This window comes from Dysidea avara, chromosome 2 (assembly GCF_963678975.1).
Source record: "Dysidea avara chromosome 2, odDysAvar1.4, whole genome shotgun sequence".
Classification (NCBI taxonomy): Eukaryota; Metazoa; Porifera; class Demospongiae; order Dictyoceratida; family Dysideidae; genus Dysidea; species Dysidea avara.
This window is the reverse complement of record NC_089273.1, coordinates 3136797-3164498: the sequence shown is the minus strand read 5'-3', so window position 1 is coordinate 3164498 and position 27702 is coordinate 3136797. Positions and strand designations below refer to the sequence as shown.

Below are 27702 nucleotides of genomic sequence, written 5' to 3'. Positions count from 1 at the left end.
TCAAAACAACTGTTTATTAAAATTTATTCACAGCATTAAATATTCCTAACAAAAAATGAAGGTTCAAAAAGGCTACCTAATACAAAAAAAATCAAAAAATGCTATGAATCCTAAAATAAACTAATACAGTTTAAAAGCTGTTCAGATAGTTATGGTATTCAGTGTGGTGATCACCTGGATCATAGTTGGTCTCCTGGATGGCTCATTGGTAGTGCACTGTCTGATCAGTGGAATATAACTTAGCCACTTTGGTTGTATAGTAGTGATCAGATCTGCAACATTACCAATAGGCATTTGTCTGATGAGGACCTCTATTAGAAGCACACCATAACTGTAGACATCCATCTTAGTGGTCTGATTATGAGCAGAACTTTCTTGACGGACTTCAGGAGCAGCATACACCACACATCCAGGAGCAAGGGTCTGTGCAATATTAGCAAACTGTGCTGAGCCAAGATCAGACAACTTGGCTATCCATCCTGTACTAACAGCCTTCAGTAGGACATTGGGAGCACTGACATCACGATGGATTAAGGGGTGAGGCTGGATGCCATGCAAATAAAATAGTGCCTGAGCCACATGCATGCAGATGGGATGGATATGATTTGGAGTGGCACTTCCATCACTCAAAGCTTCTCTGAGGTTGGTGTCCATCAACTCTGTGACAATGATAGCTGGATGATCAGGAACAGCTCCAATAAACTCTAACAGATTGCGATGCCTACAACGAGCAAACATTTTCATCTCTTTAGCAAACAGTTGCTGGTTGTGTTGAGATGTTATAACTGTATGAAGACATTTAGCTGCGACTCTCCTTCCTCTGAAATTAGCTTCAGTGACATATCCCCATCCTCCTGTACCTATGATCTTATTAGTAAGGTTGATCTCATCCCTTGAAATTGACCACAATTGTTCAACTGTGTCCTCAACTTCTTTCAGCCTCTCCTCATGATTCTGATATCTTGCCTGGGACCTCTGCTGTTCAGCTGCCAAACTAGATTCCAAAGTTTGACATCTTGCTTCTAGTGACCTAGACTTCTCCTGTTCAGAAGCTAGAGCCGATTCTAGTGACCGAGACTTCTCCTGTTCCGAAGCTAGAGTTGTTTCCAGTGATTGACATCTTCTCTCTAATGATTGTGACTTCTGTTGCTCTGTTGTAACAGTTGTTTGTAGTTGTTGGAATTGTATCACCAAATTGTTTATCTGCAGTTGTAGTGGCTGGGTTTGTTCTTGTTGCTGTTGCAGCACTTGATGCTGGTCTTGTGGTTGATCCTGTTGATACTGGCTCATTTGCTGTTGTTCTTGGTACCAGATTTGTGATTGACGTTGTGGATGTTGACTCCTTCGCTACTGTACTTGCTGCTGATCTTGTGGTTGATGACGTGGCTGGCTCATTCTCTGTTGATAGTTATCCACCACTTTAAGCTGTTGCACACCAGCTGTCATATTTTGTGGTGTGGCTAAATAAAATTAAGAATAGACTAAAATAATTTTTTTTATGAATAACTAGGCTGGGAATATTTTTCATGCAACTATTGAACATAATCATGTCACTAATAATATTATGGTGCAGTAAATTTGTCAATAGACAACACAGAAATTATGATTCTTGTAGACTGATAAACATCAGTGCTAGGCACCAGCCTATTATGCCGGCATAATTTTGAACATAATAGGTGCCTGAAAGCATCAAGCATAATGCTAGCATAATAGGCAGAATAACTGTCATATTGTAAGCAAAAATGCATGCCACAGAATAAGGTTGACTTACAATAATAAAACAGTCGATTCCACTTATATGGCATTAAGTAATTATCTGACACCACTGTTATTATAGTTTACAATGCAGCCAAATTCTTAATGCACAACAAGCACTTTTTACATTTAACCAGTTGCTCATAAGCCAAAGTTTATTACTATCCATAGAAAGTAACAAAACATTGGAACTGTGGCAAAAAAATTGAGCATAATTATGAGCATAATAGGCAAATATTTTGAGCATTGCAGCATAGCATAATAGGTAAAATTAAAAGCATAATAGGCTGGTGCCTAAACATCACTGTACTATATAGTGTATACTCGTTTACTTCCTACGAAAGAATCAAATGCCATGTCTGTTGCTATATTGTGTTCCTCACTGATCAGTCATATAGTACAGAAGCTTGTGACTCAGATGATAAAAGAAGTTAAATAGTTATCAACATTAAACACATACTGTTTGAGAATGTGGGGTATTTCATTGTTTGGTATCCAGTTTTCTACTCTAATTTTGTAGCTACATAGTAGAACACTTGTGTATGTTGTTGTCTTTCAAGTTGGCTGTTTTCTGATTAGAGGTACCAATGTATTAGAAGTAGTATATTGCTTTGTACATTAAGAACACATGTGGAAATACTTCTATGACCATTTTTATACAGTGACAATTTTACACAGGGATCACTTTGTTAACTATGTAAGTCATATTGTCGTTTGGCAGATTCAATATTATTTTCTTGACTCCATATGAATTGGATGATAGTATAATATTATGAAATGTTCAAGTTAACACATAATTATGTGTTAATACAGCTTTGCTAGAATCTGACTTGTTTGTCAAAGTGAAAAAGAGAAATTTTGTAGAATATTTGTATAACGCTAAGCGTAATTTTCATTTCAAATAAGGAAGCCACTTATGGAAAAATGATGGACTCATCAAAGTGAATTATGTTTTCATGCACTTTTAAAATTAATCTATTTTAAATCGCATTATTTTGCAGTTTTGCTCTGGACAAGGGAAACCCACCCAGCTCGTAAAAAGTCTATGGTAAAACTTACCAAGTGATTTGTAATTTTGTAGTATTAGGAATTTGATGCAAATTATAATTTTCTATACATATAACATGTCATAAATGCACTAGAGAAAATATTGGAATATTGTAAAATATTTTATTATAGCAGTCAGGTATCTAGTTGACGTAAGTTTTTAAATATGTAGTAAATAAACTATTCAATGGACAAAGTTAATGGGAAACATTATTGTTACTTCTAAATTGTCATTTATCGACCAATAATCATCAAATCAATACAAACAGTGCTAATCAGTCAACAACCATAAACATTTAAATTGCGAAGGTCATAAATATTTTGAGAACTTAACTGTAGCTAAATATAAATAAAATTGGAAGATAACTGTCAAGTGGCTACCTGTAGTTTATTGTTCCAATTTTCTGTTGATACTACTACTACTGTATGTAGCAGTGTGGCTTTTTATTTTATTATCACATGATTTCTGTAAGTACCTCAGCCTGCAAATTATATAGATTAAGAAGTGTAATATACTGGCAAACAAGATTTTGACAAATTTGACTTCTGATGCATATAATATACAAAGAAGTCAGATACTTAATATGTACCTTGTGCTTGCATCATCAATTTTGGATGAGATCTTTTGTAATCTTGAATCATCTTGTTAATCCTTGATTGGTAGCCCTAGATGACAGCAAAAGTTTGCAATGTTATTATTCACACATTAAAGCACAATTGCAGCTTTAAAATGCATTGATAACAGCTAGTTGCATTTGTGAAGTCAAGAGATGGTGACAATAAATCTAACTGTAATCTCTGGTTTTACTATTCACATATCCACTATTCCCTCTAGTTGCTTTGTATTTATTACCAGTTTTGAGAGTATAATTCTAACACAATGCTGTTGACAGACGTCTACACTAATATGTCCTTGTATGACTTGAAAACATACAACACTGTATTAGCTTTTACATATCAGACATCTCTTCTGACATAATTGTAAGAAATAGGATATCAAGTTAGTTCAACCATATGATGGAACAACAGTTAGTCACACAGGAACACCACACACATACTACATATCAGTATATATGTAGCTAGAGGATGATACAATAAGGACTATTACTGTTTATACCTGATCAACACTGGAAACATCTTTACTAAATTCTTTGACAATACAATAGACAATGTCCACATTGTTGTCATCAACTGCTCTTTCTAGTGGTGTCTTTTTGGTTATTTGACGATCTTTAATCCTCTACATTAGTAACATGACAATGTTGTTACTAAACCAAACACATCATAGCTAATAGATAATATCAATTCAGCTACTGATCAAGACACAGAAGTGTGTTGTGTAGTCAAATGGTTAATGTGGTAAACAATCAACAGTAATTATAAGTATCGAATTTTTCATAAGTCATCTGTTGATCTACTGTTTATATAGGATCCACTAAACATGTTGTACAGCAAATACAGGCTATACAATGACACACATGCAAAAACACTATGGACAAATATTGTTTTCTATATAATTATAATACTATAAAGTACTCCAGGAATTTGAGTTGTGATGCACGTGATATCATCAAAATTATAATTTTTAATTGAAAAATGGGATAAGGTAATCAGCGTTTTGATGTATTGGTGCATAACTTTCATACAGAATTTAGTTAACCAACAGTTAATCATGCCAATATATCTCAAAGAGATTGAAGATCACAGTAGCAAATGCAATTAGGAAAAATCATATTATAATTGATTTTTGAGAGTATTGAGATAGTATGTAGCTACTACTGGTCAATATAACTCAAGGGCGGATTCATGAGGGGTGCTTGGGGTGCTTACGCACCCCCTCTCCAAAATTTTACAATGAGCAAGCTAGGAAGCTATTAGAAGCTGTACTACAGGTGCAGCTGCATTTTATACACATGTATGGGTAATGAAAAGATGGAAAGAGCAAGGGGAATAACTAATCTTATCCAAGAGTTACTAAAAGGGTTCAAAATTATACTTTTGGAGTAAGTCTTACCTTAGAAGTTGCTAAATCCGAAATACTCTAATAGAACAGTCAACCACTCTAATAGGACATCCAACATTAAAACTTTAATTTTCAAGAAGTTACCAGAGTGTAAGCTGAAATTAAACCTATTCTTCTAGACCTTTTCACTGCTACCTTCACCATTGTACCAAACATCCTGCCATATACCAATCACTTCAGGTAAAAGATTTATACCTTTAATGTACCATAAATTGTATAAAACATCATTACTTGAAAATCTATTCTAAAAATAACCTTTTCTGTTAAGTTTTTTAGGCTCTGCTACAAACTTGATTCTTGTGTTGAAATGCTTCTCTTGCAAGTAAAACAGTAGTCTTATATAATAGTGAATTTCTTAGCTTTTATAAAGTTCACAAGGCTGCAACATCTGAGAACTGTTCATTTTTGTTTCCCTTGCTTGATCAAATCCCATGCTACATTTGTATAAATCTAGCAGCTTTGGAGTTTGCACTATCACATCCCTTGAAGCTCAACTTTAAGCTTAAATGATACTGCAGCTTTTATGTTGTCATGATCATTGTGTGCTAAAAAGGGGTTAGTTGTGGCCAAAACTATAGTTGTATTTGTATGTAGACTAGTTGTAAAAACAATTATAATGATGGATGGATCCATCATTTTAAAAGTTAGATTGAAATAGCAACCTGCACTTCAGAACAGTGGCTACATATGAAGTAGATCCGATCCTGTGTTTTAAATATTCTCCTTGACCTTACACTTAATTAACTATACTGTCTATACACTCTTTATTCTTTTTGACAATCCACTATTATACATTTTCTTAAAATCCAATAACAAGAAACAGTGTATAGTTCTGTTTTTTAAATTAAAATTACTTCCAACTGAACTCATTCAAATTAAAATTACTTCCACCTGAGCTCATTTATCTTGTACCCACATTTGGTTAAAAATAGCTTCTAGATTCAATCTTGTGATAGCCATTTTCCAAAAATTTCCACGGGTCTAGGAGTATATACACTGCTTGAAGTATCTTAGTTTACTACTGTGGTATATCCCCAGTATATGGAACAGTTAATTGTTTGTTATTTTAGTAGTTTTTCAGTTAACCCGCATTCACTGATGTTTTACTGAGAGTTTAAAACTTAGTAAAATAATTATGTTCCATATACTTAAGTTTACTGACACTTTACTATCAGTATAACTACAGTAAGGCATCTTAACAAATTAGTAAACTAAGAACCTTCAAGCAGTGATATGCCACCAGATCTAGAGCCCCTCTAGCTGGAGAATACAGCTGAGTGCACATGTATGCACTCCATACACTGGTGAGTCAGTCTACTTGCCCTCTCCACTCGCACTTACCCTCTCTACTGTTTGGACAACTAGTGTAGTTTGAGCCATGAGACTGTAAATTATGCTATACTTCAAAACACTAAATTTGATCTTGTGCAGCTACTGATACCCATATGTTTCCACTACTAGTTCTTTAAGGTGTTAGTCTAAGATTGAATTTTAGCTACATGGCTGCACCCTTCAGTTATATTGACAAGCTGTAGGGGAATAACGGTATCATATAAACAAAGTGACATCATTTTTCACTCAAAATTACTACCAAATTCAATCTCAATAGGCCAAATTTGCAAAATTTTCCTGTGGGGGCATGCCCCCAGACCCCTAAATAGAGCATGCTCTGCATGTTGAGTGTGCTTCTCACACTAGTTGTATCAACTATCTTGCTACACATATAAATGTCCATGTTAGCAGCCCCCCTTCTGAAATCCTAGATCCGCCCCTGTAACTATATTATCATTGATCATTGAGAGTAGTTGTGATAGTATGTAGCTACTACTGGTCAATGTAACTATATTATCATTGATCATTGAGAGTAGTTGTGATAGTATGTAGCTACTACTGGTCAATGTAACTATATTATCATTGATCATTGAGAGTAGTTGTGATAGTATGTAGCTACTACTGGTCAATGTAACTATATTATCATTGATCATTGAGAGTAGTTGTGATAGTATGTAGCTACTACTGGTCAATGTAACTATATTATCATTGATCATTGAGAGTAGTTGTGATAGTATGTAGCTACTACTGGTCAATGTAACTATATTATCATTGATCATTGAGAGTAGTTGTGATAGTATGTAGCTACTACTGGTCAATGTAACTATATTATCATTGATCATTGAGAGTAGTTGTGATAGTATGTAGCTACTACTGGTCAATGTAACTATATTATCATTGATGATCATTGAGAGTAGTTGTGATAGTATGTAGCTACTACTGGTCAATGTAACTATATTATCATTGATCATTGAGAGTAGTTGTGATAGTATGTAGCTACTCTTGGTCAATATAACTATATTATCATTGATCATTGAGAGTAGTTGTGACAGTATGTAGCTACTACTGGTCAATATAACTATATTATCATTGATCATTGAGAGTAGTTGTGATAGTATGTAGCTACTACTGGTATTATCATTGATCATTGAGAGTAGTTGTGATAGTAGCTACTACTGGTCAATATAACTATATTATCATTGATCATTGAGAGTAGTGATAGTATGTAGCTAATACTGGTCAATATAACTATATCATCATTGATCAATGAGAATAGTTGTGATAGTACGTAGCTACTACTGATCAATATAACTATTATTATCATTAATCATTGAGAGTAGTTGTGATAGTATGTAGCTACTACTGGTCAATATAACTATTACTATCATTGATCATTGAGAGTACTTGTGATAGTATGTAGCTACTACTGGTCAATGTAACTATATTATCATTGATCATTGAGAGTAGTTGTGATAGTATGTAGCTACTACTGATCAATATAACTATTACTATCATTGATCATTGAGAGTAGTTGTGATAGTATGTAGCTACTACTGGTCAATATAACTATATTATCATTGATCATTGAGAGTAGTTGTGATAGTATGTAGTTACTACTGGTCAATATAACTATATTATCATTGATCATTGAGAGTAGTTGTGATAGTATGTAGCTACTACTACTTATTAAAGATAATTCTAATCGTGGGGGGTAGGGGAGAATGATTTCCATAATCAGATGCACAGTACACACACCAGCTGGAAGCACCACAAAATGTAACTAGTTCATAGCAATAAACCTTTATTTCATTGTGGTTTAGTTATATGAAAATGTGATGTCTACAGTTAGGTATGTGTTAAGGCAGAAGTTCTACACAGTTTAACATGCACCGGGTGCATAGAATGTCTCGGCTACAGTGAAAATACTTGGTGTTTACAGTATGTACTTTCAGTTTATTGCCTGCAACAAAAACTATTTCAACAAGTATGCAACAAATACACACAACTACAAGTCTTTATTAAAGAAATAAAACTTTTAGTGTTAATTATGAGAGACATTTGAATTATATATTGAAATTATGTACCAGTACTATTGCACTGTATTACAGTGTTAAGGAAACATTAGAAATTTTACAGCTGTTTATTAGTAATGGCTTATTACAGTAAAGTGCTTAAACAAAGTGCAGTGGCAGATCCAGAGGAAAGGCACAAGAGGCATGTGTTCCCTTCTGTCAACAGATCTATACAAAAGATAGAGATACTCTAATAGAGCAGTCAGTAAAATACTCTAATAGAATAGTCAGACTCACTGTGTGTAACACTATTAAGAATCCTCCACTGAGTATGAACACTGTAACACCAACCGATGGGTACACTTAGTTGTGTAATCTGCAAGGATTTTTTCAGCTTAGTCCTTTGCATGTAATAAGACAATTTACACTAGGTTCTATAGTGAAACTCGTGACTGATACTGATCCCTACATGCAGCTCTTCATCAATATAGAACACTTAGAAAGTATGATTTATTACTGTGATTTAAATATTGCTACATAAATCTACTCTGCATTAAAAAGTTCAGTCCTGAAATATGTAAAACACTTAACTCTTCTAGGGGTAGCTTATAAAGCTACTGTACCTACTACCCTGATAATGATACATCCCTCTTGTCAAACCTGGATCCATCTCTGAGGTAAGTCATCAGCTGAAGTACAAATACAATTCCTGTATTAGCCCATGATAAGCATGGCTAATGTAAGGATTAATTTTTTGTACTTCAATTTATGGATTCCCCTTGTCTAAGCACTTTATTATTGTAATGATTCCTTCTAGTTTGTAAAATTCCAAAGTATTTATTATACTTTTTGTAGACTTTATTCATCATTAGTGAACTACTATAGCACTACATCAAAAAGGATAGAATAGTGCCAGATGTATGATACTATAATTGTACAACACAAAATACACCTCTATACTAGTTATTAATAAGAAATACAGTTAGGCTTGCATCAATTATGCTGGCATAATTTTTGACATCATAGGGGATGAAAAGCATAATGCTGGTATAATTAAGCATAATGGGCAAATTTCTGCCACAATAAGTATAACTTCTCCGATAACAGTCACAAAGTCAAGGGCTAACCTGTTTTGGTGAAATGATTCCTGATAACGAGTAGAAAAACATGCAACTATACAAGTTTACACTCCTTGACTAAATGAATATTTTTCATTGTGAGTTTGAGTTTTATAGGACATGTGTAGTCATGTGCCAACCAGCACCAAGACATGGCAAAGCACTTCAGTTGAGCTTCAATCATTGAATTTGGTATTATATAACACGTCTCATCGTCTAATTTTGAATAAAATGTGATATGTTTATGATTAAATACTGGTAAAGGTACAGTCTGTATACCCAATTAATGCAATGTCTTATACAAAAATAAATCTTAAATCTAGTAAATAACTGTCTAACTGTTTGATATGATGATTATGATTATTGGAAGCTCGATTGGAAAGCAATGCGGTAGAAGCTCTGATGATAATAAGGTTAGTGTTGAGTCAGATAGCTAGTGAATGTCTGGACATTGAAAATAGTGCATGAGGTATGGGGTAAAACTGAGGTTAATATCAAACCAGGAAAGTATTTTACAAAGATCGAGATTCTCTAATAGAACAGTCAAACATTCTAATAGAACAGTCTTGCATGCAACAGAGAATGAGAGCCATCAAGTGTTCATTCCCAGGAGGCTAATATGTTCTTGGCATGATGATGCAAATGCAAGTTCATTACTACACTGAGCAGCTGCTGTCTTTTGGATACCAATTCAGAAGATCAATCAGAAATGATGCATAATATTTTATTTACATAAAAATCAAATATTAGACAATAAAATGTCTATAGCTTCTGATGGACTATAGATATTCCCCCCAGACCCCCTGCTCTAATATTCCTATAAACACTGGAGTACATCCTATTTCAAGCTATTGATATGATTTGTATGTTGTAGTTGTAGTGACAATTCTCCATTTACACCGTACATATTATATGAAGAACTTCTCTGCACAAAGAATAAAAACACAAAATAAAAGCATAATGCATATTCTGAAAAACATATAAATGAGCATAACAGGAAGAAAATTGGGGAAATGCCAAAAAGCAAAATAGGCAAATTTTGGAGCATAATAAACTCAAGCCTAAATACAGTCCTTTCATATTATAGTCTTTGACTATATGATCTGCCCTTTGCACTGACCTACACTTTAACAATACCTGAAGCTACTCTACAGCCAATCTGTTTACTTCAACTGCTGGAGGAGTGATGCAAAAATCATGAACAATATTCATTTTATTATTTTGAAATAGGAGCACAAACAATTGGTGCACTACCATTACTTTCATTATCAGCGAAAAGATATGGAAAACAAAGGAGGACAAAGGCAAGTCCGTGATGGGTGCATCATACATATTGCTTTATGCCAAAAGGTATCAGTCAGAGTCAGGATGAAGTAATGTTTTTATGGTGAAAATCTCAAGCCTTGTTAACTTTGTGCTTGCAATAGACATGGTAATGGTATGGCAAGCATATATTCTTGATACCATCATCTCTCTGTTGCCATTGTAATCCAATGGTACTGGGTGCACAATACATACTATGCACTAAACATGTCATCCATTTGTATATTCTATCATTGTGGTTATATAGGCTTGGGCCTGAAATTTATGACTGGATTTGCAAAAGGTACCTTTTCATGCACAAAATTCGACCCATACTTTAAACTTTGAAACTTCATAACTTTTATATCACAGCACAATACTATATGAAATTTTCCATGATTGTAGCTTCAGTAACCGACTATAGTTTGACAGAAACAGCAGCTTAATCAGTGTAAGGAGACAACTGTTACAACATTTTATTTACTCACAAGTAAAATGTGTAGCCACAAATGTGATTGAATTTGGAAAATCACCAATATGGGTACTCGTGAAATAATTATGTTTAGTGAGTTGCTAATAAGAGTAGGGAACAGTCTTAAACAATTTCAAGAATTTGCTTGTAATTTAATGTATTGAGAATGACTTACAACCATTAACAAGTAGATTTGCACTATAAAGTTTGTGATTTGATCATTAAATGTGACCCAATTTGGAAAATCAGTCTTAATGTACATTTGAAATCCACACTTATATGAGTCGCCATTAAAGCACTTATACACCTAGTACAATATTTTACAGGATTTTGTGTAATTTAGGATGCTCACTACTGATCCAATCACTGTAAAGCTGAGTAGATGTTAGTAATGTCTTATTTTAATCATATTCCATTTGTAAAATGTGACATTAAGACTCCTTTTACAAAATTCAGTCACAAATATTTTAGGTGTCACACGCACCCCTATGGGTGATATCCAAAATTCGGTCACAAATCTGGTCACGTCTAATGATAACTCCTTCCGGTACTCCTGAAAAATGTCTCCCTTATATTGTCACACAGTATCTAACCTACAGTACTATTTCCACGTGCTTAATTAATAACCATCAATACTGGAGCTAGTTGTTTCAGTTCTCAAGACTCCTTTCTGATAAATTTCTCCAGAAGTAATTTATAGGCATATAAGAAGCATATTTCGACATAAACATCAGCTAATTAGCTTTCCAGCCACAACTAGTTGAAACAAAGTTAGTTAGACTATCTTCATGCAGTGAAACACTCTCAAGCGAAATATTGTTTGTGATAAGTCTTACGAAAATACAGCTTGTGGACACATAAAGATTCCTATGTTTTAACTTTTTATGTCACTAAGCTATAGCCACACAATTTTCAATGTCAATTCAGTATTAAACTGGCTATATACTGCAAGTTACATAATACAGATAATCTGTTCTAGCATCGAGATTTACCCTGAATGTAGGCCTGATTATAATATGCTCAAAAGTTTGCCCAAATTATTTCAGGAATTTCCCAAAATTTTCACCTATTACGCTTTTCAGGCATTCCCATTATGCTTTCATTATGCCCCTAGGTTAGCAACATCAGTCATAAACATTTTAATCAGTGAATGCTCTATTAGAGTATGTTACTATGAAGTGGCTGTTCTATTAGAGAGTATCAATCTAAGGTGTTATGTACAATGCATTTGAGTGCTCTATTTCAGTTTGCAGTTTTCACTGACTACTCCATTAGGGAGTATCGATATAATTATTTTCATGGAATTAAACTCCATAGTTTGAAATATCAAACTAATATTCCAGCATTATGCTGGTATAATATTATGCTTTTTATTATGCTGACATATTTGATGCAGGCCTACCTGTACGTGTTCACATTCCCTATTTTCACAGGCCTGGTCACATTATTTCAATGATTTTCTGTTATTTCATCATAGCCTACATGTCACTGTTGCTTGTATTTTGCCATTATTTAAGATTGAACCATTAAAATTAGTAGAGTGTACAGCACCAAAAAATAAGCATTTTGTGCACTTTGTGATACAATAATATTGTGAAAATTTCCACACAAATTGTACTCCTCGTGACATTTTATTTTAATATAGAGCCATCATGGATTTGACTTTTGGTTACCTTTATAGCCATTTTTCATTGAAAATTAATAATATTATGATTTTGTCGTTATCTCCCTGAGGCATTATTTTACACTGTTAATACATGGTATTAAATTAAAGGTGTTAATCTAATAACTGTTTTTGACTTTGGTTTGAAGTTAATATCTCATTCCACTACAAATTATGATCATTTTTTAAAAATTCTTTGTCCTTGGGGTGTAAATTACTAATGAATAAGTAATTCATAGAATTTCATTGCTAATATTAATGATCATAACTTTGGAATGCAATCACCTATTGACTTCAAATAAAAGCCGAGCAGTCCATTATAGCAACACCTTTAATTTGAAACTGTGCAAAATGATGCCTCAGGGAGATAAAGCCAAAACGGTGAATTTTCAATACAAAAATGGCTGTGAATGTCACCAAAGGTCAAATATGCAATGGTACTATATCAAAAAAATATGTCACAAGGAGTACAACTTATATGGAAAGTTTCATAATTGTATCAAAAAGTGCACAACTATCACACTATGCTGTTCTACTACTTGTCTAAACAATAAAATCTTGAGCATGTGTATTTCAGTTTTCAAGATTGCTGCATACATAAAGTAGCCACCTTGTGTATTGTAACCAAAATATTCTCATTGAATTGGAAGAAATGTGTAGTGGACTCTTTGATATTGGTCTTCACAAGATATTAAAGAAGTTGAACTAAAGTGTGACTATTCGTAGCTACATTAATCTGGACTATTATAGCTGGCCACACTGTTGAGAGTACTGGAGATTACAGATAATGGTAATGACCTTCCTGCTCTCACTGCACATTTGCAAGTTTCTGATGGAAAACCAAAGAAGTCAAAAAACCAGAGGTCAAATATTTAGCATTTAGGTAAGTTCCTATATATTACAGCAGACTATAGCATCTATGTACATAATAGAGACTTAGACAATAATGTGCTCAGTGACTTGCAGTGGTATAAGATATACAAGGCTCAGAATGAGAGGTAATCATGTGTTCGGTTCCAATTAATGGTAGCAGATTTTAACATGAGATGGCATGACTTGCTCCATTATAGTATTTGAATGTTCTCTTAGTGTATGTTGATCTTTTAGAAACTTTTCTGTCTATATTCATAGTTAATAATTCTGGTTCAACTTTCAGTTTAATCATATTAAGAAGAGATAGCCATCAGAGTCCACTGATTATTCCCTTGGATGCCCAATAATTCCAAAACTATGTCTGTAAATGGCTTATTGCAGTATACTCACAAAAAACTGATTATTTTAAATTAGTTAAGCTGGCACAACAGGTACAAATCTACTTACTGTGTATAGATCTTGAGATTGTAAATCATACCCACTTGGCTTTTTTTATTCTGGTTATCAGGCATGTATATGGATGGGTAAACATTAAAAAATTTGTACGTGCATATACGGTACATTCTTTGCATACTAGCTAACTCCGCAGATCTCCATTTCACTTACAAGACACTTAAAAGCACCTTTTCTAAAAAACTAATGGTATAAACTGGCAGACTGGAGGGTTGACTGGGGTAGAAATGCAGTGTACTGTTGGCCATTGTTATGCACATTACATGTAACATGGATGGTGTAAACGAATAGTAGCAAGTATTTGCCCCATCAATGCCCTACTGTACTTTGTATAGTAGCCATGCCACCTATTGAGTTAATGGATCATTATCCATGAGTCCAAAAAACAGTAACTGCAGTAATTTTGTACAGATGGTTACATTGTATTGTACTAGGATACTTTATTATTGTACAATCCTTTGCATGGGCTGGTCAAGAGTGAGTATTGGAGGTTCATACCACATACGACAGCAACAGACCACAAAATTCCACTGCCTATCATAACTTCTTGATTTTTTTCTAGAACCATTAATTTTGTGGTCTTGCAGCCAAACCATAGCAAATACACACACCATGAACCAATAATGATTGAGAAAAATTTAAAGCGAAAACAGCCTATTTTAACTATAAAGGAAAGTAATATTTCAAATCTTTTAAAACTATTAAACCATTTCTAGTTGATCTAGAAGCTATGATCAAGACTCACGGTAGTGAGTCGCGCGGCTAGTAAAGCAGAAACGCGCGCCGCAGACAATAAATGACGCGACCACTACTTGAGGATTTTACAAGAACGAACGTTGTCAAATTCGGCCTTCCTGTAATCCACCCGTCACTTACGCTATCCCTCTGAAACTCTGGAGTTGAACTCATCGTGTCACTAGTAACTACCACACAAGCAGTAAAGCAAATCCATGCCAATTGTTTCGTGATCGAGGTTGCCGACATCAAAGGGGAAGTATCATTTTTATTATTATTATTATTTTTTTTTATCGCATGCGGTTAGACGCAACCGCAGGTGTATGCCTTGCGTTCCTTTGTGCATTCCGGACATTGATCGCCCTGTTATCGCTTCAGTCTCAATCACCTCAAGATTCACATCATCGATTTCACCATACATGATCACCCTACAGTCGTGATTTCAGCACCAAACGAAGTTTCAGTTGTCCTCAGTCGACCTAGAGGCCAAATACAAATCCCAGATTGTTGTTTTCCGCAATACTCGCTTGGCATGTAGGACAATGTGTCTTTAAACTGTTCTGAAAGTTTCGTTCAGATTGAAACATTTGTTATCGAGAATGGCTAGTTTGAAATTTGAATTTAGTCGCCCCCACGTCATTTGCTCTCTAAGAATTTTACTCGGAATTTAAAGAATGATGCAGAGCACAACTGCGGTCACTGGGTATTGATGAACTAGCGCTCTATGTAGTTAATCAGTACATATAGCCACCAAGAAGTGTGCTGCCATAGATATAATCTATGGTGCTGCATACCATCCTTCGTTTTGAAATTAGTCGCCCCACATAATTTGTCCTCTAAGGGCGCGACTTAAAGAATGACACAAGAGTACAACTGCGGTTACCAGTTGTTGACACAAGCTGTGAGTAATTAGCACATGTAGCTAGCTTAAAAGGAAGTGTGCAAAATCGCCTAATACAATTGTCACCATGCATTATTGCATTTTATAGCACCCCCACACAAAATTACACTTGTAATTACAACATACAGAGGAGACACATGAATACCAAACACTTTTCACAACAACAATGTAAGAATTGTACAGTAATGACTGTAATATAACTGCTATGCAAATGTTTTCCAGTGGCCCGCCATGGTAGCAAGTCTCACATGACGGCATGTATATTCATCCAAACACAATGGGAGTAACGAGTAAGTATGATGACAACAAGTTGGTATGACTCCATTTGTAGAATCCAGATGAGTGGGTGTGGCTCCAGTATGTCTGAACAGTTAACAAACATTCCTGTTATAAATACGTGCTAGAGTTGCAATATAATAGTATAGTATTTAAATGCAATAATACATAGTCTCCATTGCATCACTATCAAACGACACTAAGTGGAGGATATTGTTGCATCTCTAGTATGTACACTCTATCAGTACAACCTATCTTAATGGCCACTAGTATAGAAAGACAACCACTCTTGAAAAGCCAATTCCAATTGAGAATTTATACACTGTTACCTGCTGAATGAGTGAAGGTGGCAATAAACAAGTTCCACCGTAATTTATACACGTGATCTGATCTTGTATATTCTGTCAGTGGATGAGATCCACTTAGCCAGGACAAAATGTGACTCAAGTTCCCTGGATGAGCCATACTCAACCAACTTATGACCCAGTGGCACAATGGAACTGACTATTTATAGAGAATACAATTATATTTATTTCTAAGATGTGTGGATGTGTGGACACATTACAACACATTACATGTACATACAAGACATGCTACATACTGTTTTAGCATTTCAAGTCACCACATTATACACGTACCAGTCAACAATGCTTCATAGTGCCCATCAGTAAACCTGAAGAAAAGTTACGAAAAATAAAAATTCACATAAGTACAATGAAACCTCATTAATATGGCAGGCTGTGGGACCAAAAAATTTGGCCTGAATAACAAGGTGGCCTTATTAATGAGGTCATAAGTAATGCTTAGCTATATTTGGGACCTACTAGAGGTGGCCAATATAATGAGGTGGTCTTATTAAAGAGGTGGCCACTAAGTGAGGTTTCACTGTACATATAGTTCACAATATTGTGAACAATATTAATGGTTAACAATATACACTGAAACTTGCAGGTCACTTCTTGTGGAAGATTGCTCTCTACACAAAATGACACATTCAGAGATTGTATTTAGATGGATGATACAGTAACGCATAGTGACTTCAATACTCGTGATGTGTCACTGCTAGGCAGCAACCATATACACGGCACTGCCACATCGCACTTGCTCACACACACAATTTTGCTAAAGATTTTACAAATTGATAATTAAGGGGTGTGGCAACTAGCTGTTTCGCTCGCAAAACTGTGTGGCAGCTGTTTCCCTTCTGTACAAGTGGCCACCAAGACAGGTCCACTGTGGATGAAAGCCAGGCATTAGATATTTGGTATTTCATGTGTTGAAGACATTCCAGGGCTTCTGGTAGTCTCAAATCTCACCACAGTTTAACTCAGGCAGTGTTGTGGTCACCACTAAACTACTGGAATGCTGTGTTATGTTCATCTTATGCTTGGCTACTATATTGTAGAACTGAAATGGATACCCTGAAAAATATATCCTATGGATAATGACTTCATCACTTTCTTCATCAGGAGCTTATAAGGACCAATAGTGAAACTTTTTACACTTGGGGCTGACAGTCAACTGCCTATGTCTGAAGCAGTGCTTTAGGTGCTCTAACAGATTGGCTGCCCCCTTGCTGCCAGCACTCACTGTCTCATACACTGTCATACACTAAATCCATCTCTATAGCCAGTTAGAACAGCATGCTTCTTACCTTTTTTTAAGGCCGCACAATGCAGCCACCTCTTTAAAAGGCAAGGTTAGAAAATTTTGTCCATACGGCCTGAATAATGACCAGTTTTCACTGTACTATTAGTGATTAGTGATCATGGGGGATTATTTATTAAGATACTAAGATATACAAACGCTACAACCTCTAAATATAGCAGTAAATTTTTTACCCTGGTCCAATGTCTCGTAATAATCGTGACTTCGTGAGAGACTCTACTGTGACAAATACATGTTTATCATGATATGTGCTAATCGCCTTTTTACAATTAAGTTTTACAACACAAATACATGTATAGTTAAACTCACCAATTGCGACTAAATCCCTTCAACACGAAAAGACAAGTAATGAGACAACCTTGGAGACAACAGCCACACAAGCCTATTCTGGTACGTTTATTTAGTAGTAATATAAATTTTAAAGACGTTTATTTACAACAGGACATAATTACGCGCCCCTCTATTGTCTCTGTACATACTTTCCTTTTCTTTACTATTCTCATTTCATTTCACAAGATCTCTTGGCAGGGGCGTAGCTTCTTCACTTGAATTAGTCAATGCTTGAAGTAGATCGAGATACTCTAATAGAACAGTCACATTTCTACAAGTGCCATATTTTTATATTGTAAAGTCTGTAAGTAGCTAGTAATTTAAACTATACAATCCGATGCTAAGCAGAAGTTGTAACTATGCTAAATATTGATTGCTGTGTTACAGCTGTTTTGTGACTGCTCTAATAGAGTATCTTGATCGTTTCAATGCAGTACAAGATGAAAGGCAAAGTGTTGTTAAGGGTTTACTAGTTAAAATGGGTGTTAGTTGACTGCAGTTGCATGCCACTAACAGGGCCGTCCAGAGAAATTGGAGGGCCCAGGGAAAAGAGTTAAAGAGGGGCCCAGGGGCAAGGAAGGGTCTAGATCCTGACTGCTCTATTAGAGTATATCGATCTTTCTTTATACAGGTATTCAAGTGGCCCCTTTTGGGCTGTGGTAGGGGGAAAAATACTCCAGTTACCCCCAATGTGGGCGGCCCTGGCCACTAAAATTACAGTTATATTTTAATATTCTGTCACTGTAATCTGGGATTTCTGTCAAAACCATGGAAACTCACCTACTGTTATCAACAGTGCATTGCTTATTCTAACAAAAAGTATTGAAATCCCATCCAAAAACAGCTTATAGCTGTAAAAAAAGTGCGCGTCCAAGTAAAGCAGAGTTAACTGCGACAAAAAGTAATGATATCATAATGCGGCCATGTGCGAGGTGTGCAAGTTGTAAAATTAATATTAGCTAATCAGATAATACAATGTTATTGTTAAAGCGTTAATGAGAACTATGTGATGCTGCTAGTTTTTAAGTGTGTGAGCATCTTCATAAATGCCACATAAATTTAATTCTCAATAAAGCAATGTGTATAGATTCTCTGATAGTAATAAATAGTTTGAGTTTGGCCGCCTTTCCTGTATACAGCAATGCTATGAACAAAGGAAAGGTGGCCAAACTCAAACTATTTATTACTATCAGAGAATCTATACACATTGCTTTATTGAGAATTAAATTTATGTGGCATTTATGAAGATGCTCACACACTTAAAAACTAGCAGCATCACATAGTTCTCATTAACACTTTAACAATAACATTGTATTATCTGATTAGCTAATATTAATTTTACAACTTGCACACCTCGCACATGGCCGCATTATGATATCATTACTTTTTGTCGCAGTTAACTCTGCTTTACTTGGATGCACACTTTTTTACAGCTATAAGCTGTTTTTGGATGGGTAATAATTACAAACTTGGTCTTTTGGTCTTACATAACATGAATTTATTCCAATATTACAGGTGCAGTCAGAATATCTTTCAAATTACAGTGGTGGATCTAGATGGGTTTCTGGGGTTTCAACAGAAATCCCCTTTTAAATTTAGCTCGGTGGCAGTCTAAATACATACACATTGCTGTACTGACAATTTGTCATATCAAACAGCTATATACCACTGCATTTCAGTAGCATGCATGCAGCTGCACTTAACTGAAACCATTTATAGCTATTAAATCCTTAGCAACATTTCACTTTTCATTTCCCTCTGCATTAAAAAAGACCGAGGTACTCTAATGGAGCAGTCAAGTAACTACTCTAATAGAGTAATCAAAGCTACAGCTTATAGTCACCAATTGCCTATAGTTAGCTATAGTACTTACAGTTTAAAGCATTGGATTTATTGTAATTGCTAACTAAAAGTAGTCTAAAATCTGATCTTAGAGCTTCTAAATTGCAACATTTTCTAGAGAAATGTCATCAAATGCCTTATTCAGCTATACTAACTTTCAGAAACTCCCTTTTAAAAATCCTAGACCTGCAACTGAATTATGATAACACAAACTGTTTTAGTTGCTTTTCTGTAGGTGCCAATATTTCATTATAAAAGTACAAACACAATCCATAGCATGCTGCATAACCATGGCTTTACAAAAGTGCCTCATAAGAATACGACCTACTGACCTGCATGGATGGACACGACCCATCTGTTGCTTGGCAATAAAGATGTAATATTTTATATGTGCACATTTGAGCACTTTATGTCTTCCATATTCTCTATTGGTTTTATCTGTTGAGTTGTTTGTGTGTGATATGGTAATTTTAACTGTTGGTATGAATCACAAATACTGTTACAGTACCATATTTGGTGCTTTTATCAAAGTTAATAATTTATTAAGCCAGGAACACATCCACAGCCAGCAGAATGCTGATTCTGCTGGCTGTGGGTGCATGCCTGGTTTAGTAAAATTGTTTTCTAAAAAGTGTGCATGTGTACCTATCTATCTATGTATCTATCTACAGATGTTTGTATGTATGCACCAGTGTGAGCAAAATCATTAAATGATAAAAATAGATTTTACAAAAGAAGTAAAAGCATAATGAAGTCTGTATTAAACTTCCACACCGATAAACTTTGCTCTGAGGTGACTTTTTTGGCAGTCTGAAATACAGGCGTGGTGACTCTCCTCAGACTTTGTGAATTACTTTCCCTTCAGGTTTTACAGGCATTTATCAACTGAAAACAATGGTGTAGGTTGTAAACTACCCTATCCCTTACAGTGGCTAAAAGGGGGCATATCCCCTATGTACACGAAAAAAAATTAAGAGCAGCTTTGGGGCTTTGTCTAGAGAATTTGTGAGAAAAAACGACATAGTTAAACTATAAAAGATACTTGTATGCATAATGAGTGGCTTGTTTATAACAAGGCACAATCAAAAAATTATGAGAATTTCATGAATTACTAAATCCAAGAATTGCAATAAATTAATTATGTATTATTGCACAACCAAAAACCTATTGTTTAAGTTCACAGGATACCGTAAACCCATGTGTACACTATATATCAGTTTTTCATGATTTGGGGTTTTGATTTTTTAAACCAGGTTGGGCGCACGCCTGGTTTACTGAAATTGTTTTCAGAAAAGTGTGTGTGTGTGCTGTGTGTTTGTGTGTGTGTGCTGTGTGTTTATGTGTGTGTGTGTGTGTGTGTGTGTGTGTGTGTGTTAGGCACCAGCCTATTATGCTTTTAATTTTGCCTATTATGCTATGCTGCAATGCTCAAAATATTTACCTATTATGCTCATAATTATGCTCAAATTTTTTGCCACAGTTCCAATGTTTTGTTACTTTCTATGGATAGTAATAAACTTTGGCTTATGAGCAACTGGTTAAATGTAAAAAGTGCTTGTTGTGCATTAAGAATTTGGCTGCATTGTAAACTATAATAACAGTCGTGTCAGATAATTACTTAATGCCATGTAAGTGGAATCGACTGTTTTATTATTGTAAGTCAACCTTATTCTGTGGCATGCATTTTTGCTTACAATATGACAGTTATTCTGCCTATTATGCTAGCATTATGCTTGATGCTTTCAGGCACCTATTATGCTCAAAATTATACCGGCATAATAGGCTGGTGCCTAGTGTGTGTGTGTGTGTGTGTGTGTGTGTGTGTGTGTGTGTACCTATCTACCTATGTTTGTCTGTATGCACCAACGTGAGCAAAATCATAAATGGTAATAGCAGCTTGCACATAAGAAGTAAAGGCGAAATGAAATCTGTTTAAACTTCCGCACAGGTAAACTTTGCTCTGAGTTGGTTTCTTCTTGGTGGTCTGAAAAACAAGTATGGCTACTATTCATATACTTGGTGAACGGTCTTCCCTTTCAGTGTTATAGACGTTTAACATCTTTAAAACAACATCAAAGGCCTCTTAGGATACCAGAGATAGTGTATCCTTTGGGTAGAAATGGAGCCGTCACCCATACTTATTAGAACAAAAATGATAGGAATCCTCGAGGCTTTCTCTAAACAATTTGTGTGAGAAAACATGATAGACATACTATAAAACAGTTGGGAAGATACTTTTGTACGTAATTTGCTGTTTAAAGTGGTTTGTTATAGTTAAACTTCCTTAGCAGTGTAGAGCAACATAATTACCGCATTACAAAATAATTCATGAATTATGAAATATGCTAAATTACTATGACAGTAATTACAAATCTAATTGTCTAGCTGAATTAATAATAACAATAGCATGAATATATAGTACAAATATATACATGGTTGATTACTATATGGTTAGAATGGGATAGTATTAACTGCATGAGCACCTGGTTTTTAGAAGTAGCATTACATCAACTTGTTCTTAATCCAATGTTACTAAATATTTATGCATTCTTAACTTCTCATTAATTGACATGGAATTCAAATGTTGTCATAGAAGTATGAGTTATCCCCATGCCAAATAGTTAAAACTATGAACCAAAAATCAGACCAATGAAGAACCATGATGATTCTAAGGTTTGAAGAACATCACTTGTGAGGGACTGACAAGAAGAATAATGTGTGTAGTTGCTGAAATATGGCAATGAAGTGGTTTTAAACAAGACACTGTGGTCCATTTTAAAGTCATGTCACAAGCACTAGAAATATTATTTCTTAGAAATGGCTCCACCAGGACCTAGATAAGAAGGCAAACTAGCAGTATGTTTAACCTTAAAGTAATAAATCAGTAATACATAGTTGGTTATTTCCAGATGAGTTAACTAGATGCATGGCACCTGATTTTTAGAAGCAGCACAGCACCAACTTGTTTTGCTTAGCCACTCTCCCATACTACCTACAGAGCCTTCCCCAGAAAGTGTAAATTTGCTAACAACATCAAAGCCATTAGATTTTGTTTATTATATACATTCTTTTAACCACATCAAAGGTATTTTACAAGGTATAGTGGTGCAGCACTACTCTACCACTCTTTAGGGAGCATCCTGTAATAGGTGAAAATTTTGGAAAATTCAGAAAGCAGTTTAGGTAAATGTATATTTGACTCAGGCCTTAATTATGTTCTTCAAGCTTCCATTATACTTGCATTATACTTCTACTGTGGGTCAAAAACATTGCTTACAACCATCTTGGAATATTATAATCAGTAAATGCTCCATTAGAGTATTCTACAGTATTACAAAGTGACTGTTCTATTAGAGATTATCTATCTAAAGAGCTATGTATCATGCATTTAAGTGCTCTATTGCAATTTCACTGACTGCTCTATTACATAGTATCAATCCATTTCCAGAAGTTAACCTCAAGAATTTGAAGTATCCACATAATATGCTAGAATTATGCTGGAATATTACCCTATTATGCTCTTAATTATCCTGGCAAATGACAGAGGCGTATTACCGTATTTAAGCTGTGAGAAATTTTCACGAGTGAAATTTTCGTGTTTAAATTTTTTCACCAGTGTCCTCAAGCGACGAAAATTTTTTAACAATGAATTATGTAGCTTTATTAATTCGTTAAAATTATACTGTCCTTTTTGAATGTAGGAGAAGCAGAATAACAAGCAGTGAAACTTAAGTGTGGCATCTCCATTCCATGGAGGCTGCACCCGGCCTCAGCTGAGAGCGAGGCTGAGAGTTGTCCGCCGGTCACAAACTCAAGCCGAGTGGACTGGAGTGGAATTGCTGTAGCTAGAAGTTCATTCCATGCAACTTATATATTCGTATATATATATACTTCATTTAATGGGTCCTGTAGTAGCTGTCTATCATATGGCATGGCATCATTGCCAAAGCTATCGCTGGCAGCGAAATCTCCAGGCGAGGACCCAGCGGCACCTCACCCCTGGCTGTAGGAGGCCATTCTTGCTTTATTAAAATACTGCAGCAAAAACATACTCTTGAAACGCCAATGGCCAAGCTTCGATCCAGGTTGCCAGAAAGCAGTTAACTGAATTTATTCAACTTCTCTAATATTACGTTGGTAAAAAAAAATTTGCGTAATTAATTTTCGTCAGATGCTAGCTTCGACGAAATATTTTTAATGGTTTATTAATATAGAAATACGGTACTACTTATTTTTACCCAAAATTATAATGGCATATTCTATGAGTCTCCAATAAGAGTCTTGTGTAGTTGAGTATTTGTTTATTTAGGAATTGTGAATGGCTTTTCTTCTACAGCATCTACATAGCTTACATATTAAAATAATGTGACTACTATAACTAATATTCATACATGCATAAACTATAGCAGCCTTCAGGTATATACAGTAACTTCATCACCAAATCCACACCAACAGGCTAGATTCAGTAGTGCAATAACTGTATGTTGAACCTATATTTCAATTTTTTCATTACTGCATTATCCGTATGTATATTTGTGTTGCTAGAGATGCATGTGCCAAGTTGTATGAAACAGGATACAATGGCAGATCCACGATAGGACATTTGGGGCAAATGACCCCCCGCCTCCCCCCATCCCTAATCTCGCCCCTTACCTTGTGGAGTAGCCATATAGTTAGTTATATTTTTGATTAAAATACTGAACTTTATGTCAGGCCAAGATCAATTTATAACGCATGAAAATATGCACATTTTTACTAGCATTTATTGTTACAAATTCACCAGTAATCAAAGCAAATCAGTCAAACTAGCCGTAAAATTGTCACTCAACACCTTCGTACATACTAAGCACCTCTAAAATAATTATTGTGTTTCGCTGCTTTTAAAGACATTAATAGCCTTTTAAACAGCTTTTAAGACTTCACAACCATCTGCCAAGGAAAAAATGGCAAAATCAACACTGAGATACTATTAAGAGGTGATTTTTTGCTGCTTCAAAATTCAAAAATACAGCAACTAACAAGATAATCTGGTCTCCCCAACCACTTACAACTTAGCCTGTTTGTGTCTCTCCCTTTGCCAGCTGCTGGTTCTGCCCCTGGGATACAGCGAGAGTGACTGTATTAATGTACAGTGTTTAACTAGGTACCAACCTATTATGCTTTCAAATATTTGCTGTTCAAAGTATAAACTACTTATGTTCACAGTAAATACGCCTTAGCCATTATTAACTTTAACTCATGATTAGAAGAAAAGAATTGTTGTCCATGATATAAATTTGACATTTGGCAGCTTTACAAAGTAGTTACTGACTGTTCTATTACAGCATGTAAGTATTTTCTTGACAATGGACTATAACTTAAAGTAAGGAATAATTATTGTGTCCACTATACTACAGTGCTGATGTATCAGTCACCTACTGTATTATGCACAAATTATACCAGTATATAATAGGTTGGTAAGTTCACTTGCCTGAATATATAGGTGGCTTGCATCATGCAATGTTCAAAAACACCTTAAATAAATCAAATACATTGTTATATAGTGACATGCATATATTAAGCCACAATCTTTAGTTGCATATGTCACATTGTGACATAAAACAAAGAATCGCAAGAACTGTTACTTTAAAGGTAAACAAAAAAAAGTGAAAGTCTATTGTGCAGGTGGTAAGACCAAGCTCTCCTTATCAACTTTGTAGCATTCCAAGAATACTAAAGCTTTCTACTCAAAAAAGTATGGAGTTGTTGGCTGTAGTGCTTCATGCTATCGAAACCCACACTTCATTATGCTCCTATGAAGCAAGATTGGTTTAGCATTTTTACAAAGCTTGGTTAGCAGTACCAGGAAACAAACAATAGCATCACTGCTAGACTTTTCCTGAGTCACTTATCCACCTGGCAGGGAAAATAATTATCTTATGCATATCTTGCCAGTGGTGCCATCACAATCATTTCTCCTTGTGTTTCTCTGCCTCTACCTGCTGTACTGGACTCTTAAACATGATTCAAACAAGTTGATGTTGTGCTACAGTTTTGGCTTCACCTTACGCTTCCTTATCTACAGTTCTGGCAAACTTTACCTGTGGAAATCATTCAGCTGTTGTCTTAATGCATCGAGGGTTTACGTCACAAATCACTCACAGTTGAAGACAGATTATTACCCTTGTGACTGGGAACATTGCAAGGGTTGTAGGCATAATTTTGGGAATAGGTATGTTTGGGAACCAGACATTATACCAGCATTTTAAAGCAATTGTAAAGCTTTAACAATGAGAAAATCTGCAAATTGTACAATTACATGATATACTATAATAGAACAGTCAACAATTGCAATAGAGCAGTCACACAATTTCACTACTCTATTAAAGTAGTCACTTGGAATAATGAAATTCTCTAATATGTTAACCGGCTATAAGAATAGAGCAATATTTAAGAATGAAAATCAAAGTAAATGGTCTAATATACATCATTTAACAGGCCAAAAATGGGCATAATTTAATTTTTCCAAAGCACATTTTGAGCACTTCCCAAATGTATAGTACTCAATTTTAAAAGCATAATATGTAGCCACATGCCTAAACATTAAATCTGTGCTGTACTACAATGTACATATTTATTACTTGTACATAAATTGAATATTTAATATGATTACCAAGGTCAGTAGTTCTCTACTACTTATATACAAGTGCAATTTTACTATACCACAAAATGATACAGTCTTTAAAACATGCTTTGAGTTAAAAATACATAACAGACAATGGAGATGAATGCATAGTACCAGTTGGTTTATAAAAATTTTAAACAATATGCCTTGGAGTATTCCAAATATGTACATTATCTTACTGAACACCTCCTTACTTTGTAATACTTTAGTCAATTACTTAATGTGTGTAGGAAAGACTACTACTACTACTACTATAACTAGCAAAACACACTATAGTAAAGTTTATATTAGCTAATACCAAATAAGGCTCATGACTAAGTAATAGTTTAGTGTATACATAAACATTTACAACAATTACTTACTGCATCCTTTATAGTAATATCAGCTCCTAGTTGTAAATATAGTCTGACGCAGTCTATCTTGTTCTGCTGCACTGAATAGTGTAGTCCAGTATACCTTTGTACCTGTATACACATACATCAAAGCACTGACAGTCTTTTACTTGATATAAGCCAGTTATATCACAGCAGTCATAGTGTAGTTATTAACACTTGTAGGCAGAGTCAAATATGCTGCCCAAAATATTTTCAGGAATTTCCCAAAATTTTTACATAATTATATTATGTTCTTCAGTGTTCCCATTATGCTTGCATTATGCTCCTAGGTTAATACAATCATATTGGAACATTTTAATCAGTGAATGTTCTTAGTAGAGTATTTCACAACAAAGTGACTGTTCTATTAGAGAGTATTGATCTAAGGAGCTATGTACAATGTATTTGAGTGCTCTATTGCAGTTTACAGTTTCCATTGACTGCTTGCTCTTTTATGGAGCATCAATCTAATTAAGCTCCACAGTTTGAAATATCTACCTAGTACGGCATATGCTAGCATTATGCTAGCATATCTAGCATTATGCTGGCATAGCTCTCCAGCCTATTATGCTTTTTATTATGCTGGCATATCTGACACAGGCCTAAACAATTGTCCTCAGCAAATATAATGATAACTTATTAGTTAATCATATACTTCAAATCACAGAAAATTGTAAAATTGTAAACAAAGGCACAAGTATAGAGTTGAGGCTGACTAGTTAACATGCTTGTTTATGGTATCACTTGTAGTGACTGTTCCCTTGCAAAACACTATTAATGGCAACAACAACGCATCTTTTGGATACTTAACATATTTAACATCCAATCCATAGTGTAACACTTGTCTGAAGGCAACAGTTAG

General features: G+C 34.9%; 1 protein-coding gene across 1 annotated transcript; it reads right to left on the bottom strand.

The window, feature by feature from the left end:
* Positions 1–35: 35 nt before the first annotated feature.
* On the bottom strand, positions 36–26930 carry LOC136246432 (probable serine/threonine-protein kinase DDB_G0271682). The gene is made up of 4 exons (XM_066037870.1): positions 26829–26930; positions 3920–4042; positions 3393–3468; positions 36–1460 (listed from the first exon to the last, which is right to left on the bottom strand). Exon 4 carries the CDS (start codon positions 1288–1290, stop codon positions 142–144), a length of 1149 nt encoding a protein of 382 aa, XP_065893942.1. The 5' UTR covers positions 1291–1460; positions 3393–3468; positions 3920–4042; positions 26829–26930; the 3' UTR covers positions 36–141.
* Between the last annotated feature and the right edge of the window lie 772 nt (positions 26931–27702).